This window comes from Trifolium pratense, linkage group LG3 (assembly GCF_020283565.1).
Source record: "Trifolium pratense cultivar HEN17-A07 linkage group LG3, ARS_RC_1.1, whole genome shotgun sequence".
NCBI lineage: Eukaryota > Viridiplantae > Streptophyta > Magnoliopsida > Fabales > Fabaceae > Trifolium > Trifolium pratense.
Genome location: NC_060061.1, coordinates 43,034,015 through 43,045,429, shown reverse-complemented (window position 1 = coordinate 43,045,429; position 11,415 = coordinate 43,034,015). Strand labels below are relative to the sequence as shown.

At 29.8% G+C, this 11,415-nt stretch overlaps 1 protein-coding gene across 2 annotated transcripts; it reads right to left on the bottom strand.

Annotated features, from left to right (window-relative positions):
* Nucleotides 1-102: 102 nt before the first annotated feature.
* LOC123912900 (transmembrane emp24 domain-containing protein p24beta2-like) lies at nt 103-2,770 on the bottom strand. 2 transcript variants are annotated; one of them, XM_045963487.1, is made up of 5 exons: nt 2,670-2,770; nt 1,638-1,858; nt 1,116-1,302; nt 903-1,010; nt 103-739 (listed from the first exon to the last, which is right to left on the bottom strand). In XM_045963487.1, exons 2-5 carry the CDS (start codon nt 1,848-1,850, stop codon nt 615-617), a joined length of 633 nt encoding a protein of 210 aa, XP_045819443.1. In that variant the 5' UTR covers nt 1,851-1,858; nt 2,670-2,770; the 3' UTR covers nt 103-614. The 2 variants fall into 2 exon arrangements, with proteins under 2 accessions (XP_045819443.1, XP_045819444.1); XM_045963488.1 differs by lacking the exon at nt 2,670-2,770 and having other exon boundaries at nt 1,638-1,986.
* Between the last annotated feature and the right edge of the window lie 8,645 nt (nt 2,771-11,415).

Sequence of the window (11,415 nt, the reverse complement as noted above, 5' to 3'; positions counted from 1 at the left end):
GTTTATCATGTTTTGAAAAATGTTGTGATTACTAGAGGAGGTGCTGTTAGAATTTTAAGGTTATTTCTTCTTGAAATTGAGAGTTCTGCCAACAATTTTCTTATTTATTTCCTTTCTCTCTTTGAATTTTAAGAATATTGTCATTTTTACTAATTTACTAATAATTACAAAAGTTAACTTTGCTACCAAGTGTTTTAATAATAAAGGCTAACTTATATTATACCTTATTCCCATAAAAATACGAAAAATAAATGAAAAATAAGATTGTATTTATAATCATCATTAATTAATACAAATAAAAACAATTTTCACAAATTTAACATATCCATACATATAATGCTTACATAACTTTGCATAAAAAAAAAATAATGCTTTTTGTGCAGCATACTATAGGGAGACAAAAATACACGTTCATGTGTCTAAAAAGAACTATATAAGCTATGTTTAGAATCACAATGGACTTGACAAAATCATGGCGACACTGTGATTTTGTCAAATTCATTGCGAATACAAAGTAACACTTCTATGAATACTATTTAACATACAAAGGGAAACAAAATTTGGTGGATTGACAAGCTTTGCTTCAAAATCAACATACAGATGATTGTAGTTTTCTACAAACCAAGCTTTCTTTCAAAGAGGCGGCGAAGAAGATAAACTTGGAGGGTGCTTGCACCAATTAGTGCTGCTGATTCAAGTAAGGCCTTGTGAATTGCTCTGGAACTCATTGCATTATTTACTGTAGTAATGGTAAATAAATATAAAACTCAATTAGATATAAATTCTCTTTAGTAGTAGCACCGAGATTTCTGATAGAAGATATATGTCTAGTGCTGACACGACACCAACATATATAATAATATTAATTATTACCGTTATCGACATGTAAATATGTGATTTACCTATTGCTTGGCGTTCTGTTTGAGCCTCAAGCCAATGTTGTTCATACTGAATGTTGAAAAGAGCTTCCTCTAACTTAATTATTTGGTCTATCAAGGGAGTAAAATGCTCTGCATAGATGAGGGTATCAAAAGTAACACTCATCATTCTAGATGGCTTAATAGTCTCAAAATGAACTAAAGTGTAATGTATTAATCAATTCAAACATGGCTCACCATCTTGTGCATGTTGATCAAAGGTTGAAAAATGGTTAGAATGAACATCGAAGTCAATTTTTTCCCGATAAGGTGACTTGTTAGTGAAGCAGAAACGATAGGGTCCTCTAGTTCGAGCTACAAAATCGAATTTCTCGCTTACCTTACCACGAAAATCTCGAACTTGATCACCAGAAGGTCCTTTAACCTAATGATTCCAACAAAAACTATAGTAATTTGAAGATGTAGCAAAATTTGAGGTACAAGTAACATTTTCAATATAAGGTGAAACAAATGGAAAGTGAATTTAAATACAAGACATGCCCTAATTTGTTTTCCACATATGATGTCACATTCCTTCCTAACATTTTTTTTCTTCCAATAATCTAATTGTTAGAAAGTCACCTTTATGGAAAATAAGGGGAAAATCCTGGTTCGAACTTCGACTCGCATATATAATTACAACGTTCTCTACCGTTATTCAGATCAAAAAGCAATTTCACACACAAAGGATCTAAAATACATCTATTTAACAATACTTACCGTAACGTCTAAACCTTCTTGAGTTAATGGCCAAGTTGAATCACTAGCGCTAATCACAACAAATGAAGCATGAACTGTATCACCTTCATATTGAACATTATGAGAGAAACATTCTTCTCTATCAATCACAAATCTAATCCCAAAAACAACATTAATGTTGGATAATAATATGATTGAAAATGCAATGGCAACATTGTGTGTCCCCACCTTCATCTCTATCACTACATGAACACATTCAGCAAAATTAGCGTTAGATTTTTGGGCTTTTATCCTCTATGTAATAAAAAAAAAAAAATTAGAGTTAGATTTCTAAATTCTCATTAATTTCACATTGTCCCTTTAGACAATTTTCACACTAATTTTTTTTTGTTTTGTTTTTGTTTACAACCCTCTTGTTCATAGGAAAATTGACCCTATTAATCCATAGTTCGACGCGAGGTAATTAAAGTCTGACTAAGAAATTGTTCAACTAAAAATTCGATAAATTTTCATATTTAGAAATGATCAATGTGTAAAACAAAATATTATAATCTCCAATCAAGTCAATCAACTCATGTAGTTAATAAACTTTGTTCGGGAGTATCCGAGTTCAATTTCTGGTAAAAAATATTTTTTCCCCAAATTTTACTTATATCGAGGGAATTCTAGATTACTAGAGTCTCCCCTGGGAACAAAAGGTTAATAATAATAAAAAAATCTCCCTTCAAATTTTCCCAATAAAAATCTCCATTTAATTGATTAATGATTTGTTTGTTTGTAATGTAAATTTCAAATTAAGATTTTACACATTCATGGGATCGCATGAGGAGAAATCAACATGATTAGAAGAATACATAGGATATAAAAAAAAAATAGAAGAAGAAGAAACATACATAGAAGAATCAAATATATAACATGTTACCTTTTATATAAAAAATATTTGATTTTACTCCAAAAAGGGAGTAATGATTACAAAGGAAATTGCAAAACGTGAGATGTGTTGTTAATGAAGATGTTACCTTTTTTTTTTTATTTTGACTAAGAAGATGTTACCTTTTATATCAAAGATTTTTCCATTTTGTAGATCAATTCGTGAAGTTTGAGGTTTGTGTTGTTAATGAAGATCTGTGATCCTCTGCCACTAGAATTTAGAACAAAACATGTGTTGAACATATAACATTTGTTTGGATGATGATTATAGTAGTAGAAACTTATTTTATTAAAAAGAAATTAATTTTATAGATATTTTTTAATAGATAATCCCTCCGTTCCAAAACTTTAATCTTTTTAGAGTTTTGCACGTGAATTAAAAAATACTAATAAAAATTGATAAATTAGTCATTTTTACCCTTACTTTATTAAAAAAAAGAAAATCTATTTAATGAATGTTTTGGCTTTTATAAGGGTATAAATGGTAAAATATCAATAATGGTGTCTTGATTTCTTAGAAAAAACCAAAGTTTTTGGATAAAACTAAAGAATTCCATTTAAATAAAATTTTTATTTTTATTTAAAAAATTCAATAATACAATTTTTCAATGTGTTGACTTTATGCATTTTCATAAAAATTCTATAAAAAATTTACTATTTAAGGTCTTAAAGGGTGTTCCGGGGACATTCGTTAGCATTTCCCAAAACTAAAGCTAAAAGGATAAAAAATTTGAGACGGAGGGAGTAGTAGATATTTTTACGAAATAAAAATATCAACTAATATGAATTTTAAATTATATGCACCATACTTTATAAGATACATCCGTAAGTATAACGGTCGGAATAAAGTTCACATTAATATGTGAGTTGAAAATAAAATTGACTCTCATATTGGGTATTAGAGCATATTAATGTATTGTAGCATAATAATATGTAATTCGAGGTCACTACCAAAAAAAAAAAAAAGTAATTTGAGGAAATAAATAAATTAAGTTTTACATCGGTTAGAAACATTATTTGTTTATTTATTATTCATTATTCATGGCTACTGTAACCGAAAAAAAAATAAAACCATGGACCTGTATAGTAAACTCATATGATCATGCTCCATATAAGTGTGAGAAGGGAGTTTGCATCCATCGAAAAAAGAAAAAGAAAAAAAAGTGTGGCTGCTAGCAATGTTTTTTCCTTCACTGCACTCTATTGTCGATTCAGCTATGGTCCTTGATTATTATCATGCGTTATACTGACGGTGAGGTTAGTTGCATATTTAGATTATCTTATATTCATGTTACATTATCTAAATATACAAAAAAGTCATGTTGAATTTCTTACTAAAGGTATTGAAATATTAATTTGATTACTTGTGAACATGATAATGCCCAGCGTATTTGAAAATTTGCATGTAATATGATAAATTATATGGATATGAGATTATGAATAAGAGACTTGTTTACTTTTTCTTGGCTATAATTGTGATTACAAATTTGATTGTAATTACTTTAATATTTAAAACTATAACAGATTGAACATATATTGGTCTTTCTTAGTATGAATTAGGCACATGAATTAGTTCTTTTATTTGGTTATGCTAATTGGAAAGATTTGCATGATGTTTTGTCACTAATTGAATTGTTTAGAGAAGAAAAAGTTTATTCTATGTATTGTCTGATACTAATACTAATATTATTATTAGTATTATTTTATTTTAAGAGTGATCAAAGTATCACTAGTTCCGTTAAATAAAGAATGGTCTTAGCACCATTATTCCTTGGATTTAAGATTGCTCTTAGTACCATATTAGAGTGACCTCAGTATCATCATATTGATTGATATTGTAGTATCAATATGGGTGGTATCGTAGTACCGTTGATCCATAGATTGATGTCGTAGCATCAATTTGAGTGGTATTGTAGTACCGATGAATCATAGATTGACGTCGTAGCATCAATTCGAGTTAGGGGTGCTCAAATCCAAACCAATCCAAATAAAAACCGAAAACCGATCCAAAAAAACCGAAAACCGGAAAAAACCGAAGTTTTTTGGATGTGTTTGGATGTTCTTTTGTGAAAACCGCTGGATCGGATCGGATTTTGGATTGATTTCTTAAAACCGATCCAAACCGAACCAAACCGCATACATATATTTTAATATTTATTTATCTTTTTATTAGTATAAATATATATATTGCATTAACTTTTTTTTCATTTTAAATTTTGTTAATACTATATGTTAGTTTAATTTAATCTATTTTTTTTTACTTTTTATATGTTTCGAATATAATTGGTAATTGTCATTCCAAAATATTAATTTTCAATATATTATATGTAATATTTTACATCAAACTTAATATTTTATGTCCAAAAAAAAATCAAACTTAATATTTATTTTGTCAAAAATGTCAAACTATTATTTTGTAACGTTTTTTATAATATTTATATTTATTAAAAAAAAATTACAATTTATAATTTGGATATCCAAAAACCGATCCAAATTAAACCGCATAATATTGGATCGGATTAGATCGGATTTTTTTTATTTGTCATCCAAAACCGAACCAAACCGCAAATAAATTTATTTTTGGATCGGATGAGTTTTTGCCTCAAAACCGATCCAAACCGAACCGCGAGCACCCCTAATTCGAGCACCCCTAATTCGAGCACCTCACGATTACATTAAGTTAACATTAGCTTTAGGGAGTGTATGATGTGTTGAACTATGTGAGAAAGTTGGGATTGTCAAATGGTTGAGGTGAATGTTGATTCATTGGTTGTTGTTGAGGTCTTAAAAAGACAAAAGGATGGTAGCGTAATGGGATGATTGTTGGTTCGAAGGATTCACTTTCTTCTATATTTGGATTTGGAAGTGGTGGTTCATTATTCATATTCGAACATTTAAGTGTTCTTTACGACACAAACTAATTTAACGCTAAAAATTTTGTAGTGTCTGTTTTGGGTCGCGACGCTCCAAAACAGTTTTGTTGTAATGTGAAGTGTCACAATGATGTTATGATTGAGGTTCCAATCCCGACTCCTTCACTTATGTATGTGAGTTCATATTGATTTTGTCATTTCATCTATCCAAAGAAATAAATGGAAGCAAGACTAAGAGGATCTTCAATAGTGATATCACTTTGAGTATCATACATTATTAATAAGTGGTCCCTATAACGTCATTTGTTTTTTTATAATTCCCTAGTAGCAGAGGCTGGACCTTGACCCACCCCAAAATAATTTGAAATTACTATTATACCCTGGGAAATTTAATAAAAATTTCAGGTACATACTATATATATTCATTATATTGTGTTGCGTGAGATATTTGATGTATGAATGGATAGCCTGGTGGATAGAGAGCACTTTGTAGTGTTGGAGGTCTTGTATTCAAATCTTGCATAGTAGGTTTTTGCATTTTTTCTAAATTACTAGAACTTTGACCCATGCGGTGCATGGGTCTAATTAAGTGTAATATGTAACAATAAAAAATAAAATACAAAAATTCTAAGAGCATTTTCAATAAGAGTAGTATAAGGAATTTCATGGACTAATTATTCTATATTTGTTTATGTGCTTATTTTATATTTTATATATTTTTTAAATAATTTTGAAATCCCATCGTTTTGTTTACTTATTAAAAAAAAATTGCTGATAACTAAAGGTTAAAAAATTGATGATAATTAAAGGTTAAAAAAAAATTAAAGACATAATGAAGAACATAAACTTAAGTAGACATCCATAAATAAATAAAAATCGTGATTAATTCCGCCGTTCAAATTTATTGAAAACAGGGTTAACATATTAGGATTCCTAAATTCTTTCATAATTGAAGCACATGTTTTAGCGGTTGAAAGATTTTATTGTAAGTAAGGGATACAGGTTCGATGACAAATATGTATTTTTTTTAATATAAAGCTGCAATAAAAAGAAAGAGAAAATGAGAGGGGAAAAAATTTGGTTTAGGGTTAGCTTATGTTAGCAAGCTTATAATATAAGAGATTATCGGTTTTTAATTGTTTAAATTGTGCAATGAAAATTGATGGTGCTTAATTGTCGTATGAAATATTTCCTATGAAAGTTGATGGAGCTTAACACTTTGTGGACATAATTTAAATCACAATTGGTCTGCTAGTGCATAATGTATCAATTGATCATCGGTTAATATTAAATCTGCAATGTTAAAATCAAAATAATGAATGTGATTAGTGACATGACTATGGTTGTGTTTGGTTGTATTGCAAAAAAAATTGATTTAGCAGAATTGAGTTTGATAATAACTTTCTAAATTACACGTGATAATAACTTTCTAAATCTCACATGATAATTATTCTCTAAATTTATGATCCGGTAGAAAAAAAAATCATTGATCAGGAAAGACGTAAAAATATTTCGTGATGAATAATATAGTCAACAATAATTTTGATATGATATACTTTTAAAATTGATGGTGCTTATCAATTATTGCACATAATTTTAATCACAATTGATATACTTGCCATAATGGTTGGAATTATTGCCTTACATTGAAAGGTTGTGGGTTCGAATCATAGTCAAGACAAAATTGTATTATTTTTTAATAAAAATTGCAAGATAAAATGGAGGGAAAACAGGGAAAACAAATTAGGGTTTAGAGTTTGCTTGTGTATACAAGCTTATAATATAAAAGATTTCATTCAAAAAATTTAATGTATAGATACATTTGATTTTAAATTAATTAACATCATTTTTTATAAATATTATACTAAATTTTTACATTCTTACAATAAAAAAAATAATTATTCACTATACTGAGTGATGCAAATTTTAAAAACAAATCAATTTTTTTTTTTTTTTAGTTTTTGAAATAATAGCTAGTTAGTTATTATAAAGTTATTATATAGTTAGTTTCTATTTTCAAGAATAAATTCTCCTTTTAATATACGTGTAATATAATAAAATATATAATTTTTTATCATCAATTTTGTAAATGTTTGTACTTAATTTAATTTATATATTATATTTAATTTTTAGCGGCCCACCTGAAATCATTTGATACCACCTGAACTATATTAGGTGGTTGATTAGATTAGACCGAACACTGGTTATAAAAAAAAAAAAAATTAGCTCAATTTTTATTCTAAATTAAACTATGAACTGTCCTATCATATTCTATCTTAGCCTATCCATATAATTAAAAAAGATATTAAAGAAAGTTAATAATCTGTTTATTTTATTTTATTAAACTTCTAATATATAACCCCAATCTAACGGGTAAGGTATGAAGTGGCACCATAATTGCATTTTATTTTTGTGGCATCTCGATCTGCCAGAGTCCTTATTTAAGGTATGATCAGTGGCCCCATAATTGCATTCCATGATAAAATAAGTTAACAACTGATTCACTTCTATATTTATTTTTTTAATTTAAAATTGATGATATTATATCTTAAATAAGACACCGTATCATCAGTTTTGATACACTCTACGTCACGTCATGAAACTCCAATGATAAAAAAATAAGGTGCAGATCCTATAAATCTTTGATACCCTTATTGGAAATCCGTACCTTAAATTTCTTTTATCATTTGAGTTCTATGATGTGAGATACATAGAGGGTATCAAAATTATGATACGGTATATTATTTAAGGTATCATATTATCAATTTAATATCATCAATTTCAATTAAAAAAATAAATATAAAATGAACCATTTGTTAATAATGTTTGATATTCAAATGTGTATTATATGACATTGTAGGGACACTTATTAGTAATGTATAATACCCAAAGTGGGAGTTCAGGTTCCCTCCATTTAATGAATCCTCCATTTAGCCAATTAATTACATGGATGTGTGACATGTGTCAAACAAACAATCTAATGGCTGTGATCAAATCTCTAAAAATACACCTTCCCTGTAACTTTCCCCTTCCTCTGATATGGAACTTAGCAACTCCCTCTTCGTCCTCTCATCTTCGTCGGTGCTGCCGCCATCTATCCCAGCACCAAAAGTCGCGTTGCATATTTCTCTGTACCATTGAACGATCGCTTATGATATCCATGGTCTCCTCTTCATCTTCCCCGCGTTCCGACATGTCATCCTCTGCAGCGTTTTTCCATTCTCGATCTCTTCTCCTTCCCGGACTGTAACCTATTCTTCTCTTCAATTTCTCTTTTGATTCATGCTTAAATTTGAGACATTGTTAAGCTTCATATTTCTACTTCTGGAAAATTGAATTTTGTTAGGTCAAAATGGTGTGTGTTTGGCTTGTAATTGTTGGGTTTGATTCCACTGTTATTTCAAAATTCAAAATTAATTCAATTTTATTATGGTTTGCCCCAAAGTAAAGTGAAACAAGGAAGAAGAGTGAAGGTGAAGAAGAAAGTTACAGAGATCCGAAGGTGAAGAAGAAAGTCACAGGGAAGGTGTATTTTTAAAGGTTTGATCTTAGCCATTAGATTGTTTATTTGACACATGTCACACATCCATGTAATTAATTGGTTAAATGGAGGATTCATTAAATGGAGGGAACCTGAACTCCCCAAAGTGGTATTACCATTGGATATGCTCTAATATGCTAAGGTAATTATGGTAGGTATATAATGGTTGATGATTAATAGGTCATATGGTATTTTTTTTTTTTTATAATAAAAATAGGTCATATGGTGATGAATAAAAGGAATATTATCCTTGATTGCTAACCATCATTAAGAAAGATTTAAGTGAATCAATTTCAATAAGTATTTGGAGTTCTATAAATTAAGATTGATATATGCCTTGAACATATTGTGCATCTAAAGCTATGGCATATCAAAATTCATTTTCCTTCAAGTTCTTAATACTACTAATTGTAGTGTTTGCATTTGAGAGTAGAGAGATCAGTGCTGGTCTATTTGGTAGAGTAACTGTTACAATTATCAATAATGTAACGATTGATTCAAACCCTACTGATATCGAAGTTCATTGCAAATCCAAAGATGATGATCTTGGATTTCACACACTCAAATTTGACGAAAGTTACGATTTTTCATTTAAACCAAACATGATTCCATTTAAAAATACATTGTTTTTTTGCAGCTTTACATGGCCAGGAGACTCGAAACTTCATTATATTGATATTTATAATGATAGAATTGATGACTGCAATGAGTGCAAGTGGAATATAAGAAGAGGTGGTGGCTGTAAGTATATGAAGGAAACAGATTCTTTCTCTAGTTGTCTCCATTGGAACGAAAGTTGAATTATGGATGTAAATAATACATCTACGTACGATGTAATTTTCTTGTGTTTCTTGCAATTTAATAAAGCAAATCCAATTTATCTATCTTTTCACATCTGTATCTTCTTGTTTTTTTAGATCTATATTCTTTTGGATTTTACGTATTTATATCTACTATATATCTATCCGTAAGTTGTAGCTTAAATTTGTTGTATGCTTTTTCCGTTGAACTTTTTTGTTTATTTATAGATTTATGACTTGTATATTTTACAATTACAACCATCACTGTCGAGATTTTAATGCAATCCATTGAGATTTGAATGTTAAGGGTTCGTTTGGTGTCCGCAGGATAAAGAAACAGGGTATATGATAAAACTATCCTGCTATCCTACTTATTATTTTAATCCTTATTTTAAATTAGGTTAACAACTTGATAGGATTTGCTAAATCGCATAAAAATAACAAGCGTGTGTAGTCTTCGAATCCTGCTAAATGTCACTTTGATGAACTTTATTTTATTTTATCAATTCGCCATGTTTTGCCTACGCCTAGCGTATATATTTTTAAGGACAAAACTTATACATTGTTCTCTACATCATGTTTTTATTGTTATCAAATCAAAAGTTGACACATGTACTATTTTATCCACGTCATGTTATAAAACTAAACGGCGTGAAGTTTCTAGTTTTCATAGTTCGCTTGCCCTATTAATTGCAATATGTTTTTCGATGAGCACCACACCACCACTACCGCCCATGTTTTCTTGAGGATAGGTTTACCTTGAGGATGAAATGGGTGTACCTTGAGGATGAGTGTGGTAAGACATATATATATGTTGGGAATAACCGTCTTGAGGATCCCATAATGTGAGTGAAATAAAGTATATCCTTCGATACATGAGGCACTTATCCGTTGTGGATAATGTACCGTAGGAGAGGTGACATTGGTCATTTATCCGCTATCGGTTGTGCACCATAAAAGAACAATACACCTTAACTTCAGACAAGGGTGAGCTGACTTGGGCCTTGGTCCAGTTTGAACAGTTGCCCCCAAGTCCCAATGAAATATAGTAAAGATTCAAAATTTTAGTAGGCCCGAATGAAGATGATGAGCAACACAGTGTTAGCAAGACGTATTAAGTAATGTTGCTTCAATATTGTCCTTCTTAGTGAAAAAAAAATTTGTCCTTCTTAGCCGGAACAAGGATGACAAAAGTGTCTTTGTGTGTTTGGGTGTATCCTATTTACTTGGGTGGATCCATTGTGGCTTGAATCTATTGTGATATATGGAGAAACCCTTGATTTGATAATCATTTCTCATGTTTTTTGTGCGCAATGACGTGTACTTGTGCAGAAATGAAGAGACGTTTTTAGGCGTAATAACTTCCACGCCCCCCACTCGCTCGCAGGTGTGCAGCGACGCACCAACCTAGACTCATTTCACTTGAGTGTGGTTGTATTTACAAGATATCATTTGGACCGTTGAATTATTTTCTAATTTCCCGTTTCATTTGGTGTGTTAATTTCTTTTCAAAACAATATTAATAAGCGGGAGTTTAGGTAAGGAAACTGTATAGAATTTTGATCCAAGACATTACGCCTAATTCTTTTATTTTTAGAAAATACTACTTTTTATTTATTAGAAAAAAGTTTCGATGCTACTTTTTTTTTACGAGT

What these genes read in the sequence shown, in the direction of transcription:
- LOC123912900 (XM_045963487.1), bottom strand. Translation starts at nt 1,850, where the DNA reads ATGAAGGTGGGGACACACAATGTTGCCATTGCATTTTCAATCATATTA. An exon ending in TGATCAACATGCACAAGATG is followed by an intron (nt 1,011 to 1,115) that starts GTGAGCCATGTT and finishes TCATCTATGCAG; the next exon opens with AGCATTTTACTCCCTTGATA. An exon ending in AACAGAACGCCAAGCAATAG is followed by an intron (nt 740 to 902) that starts GTAAATCACATA and finishes CCATTACTACAG; the next exon opens with TAAATAATGCAATGAGTTCC.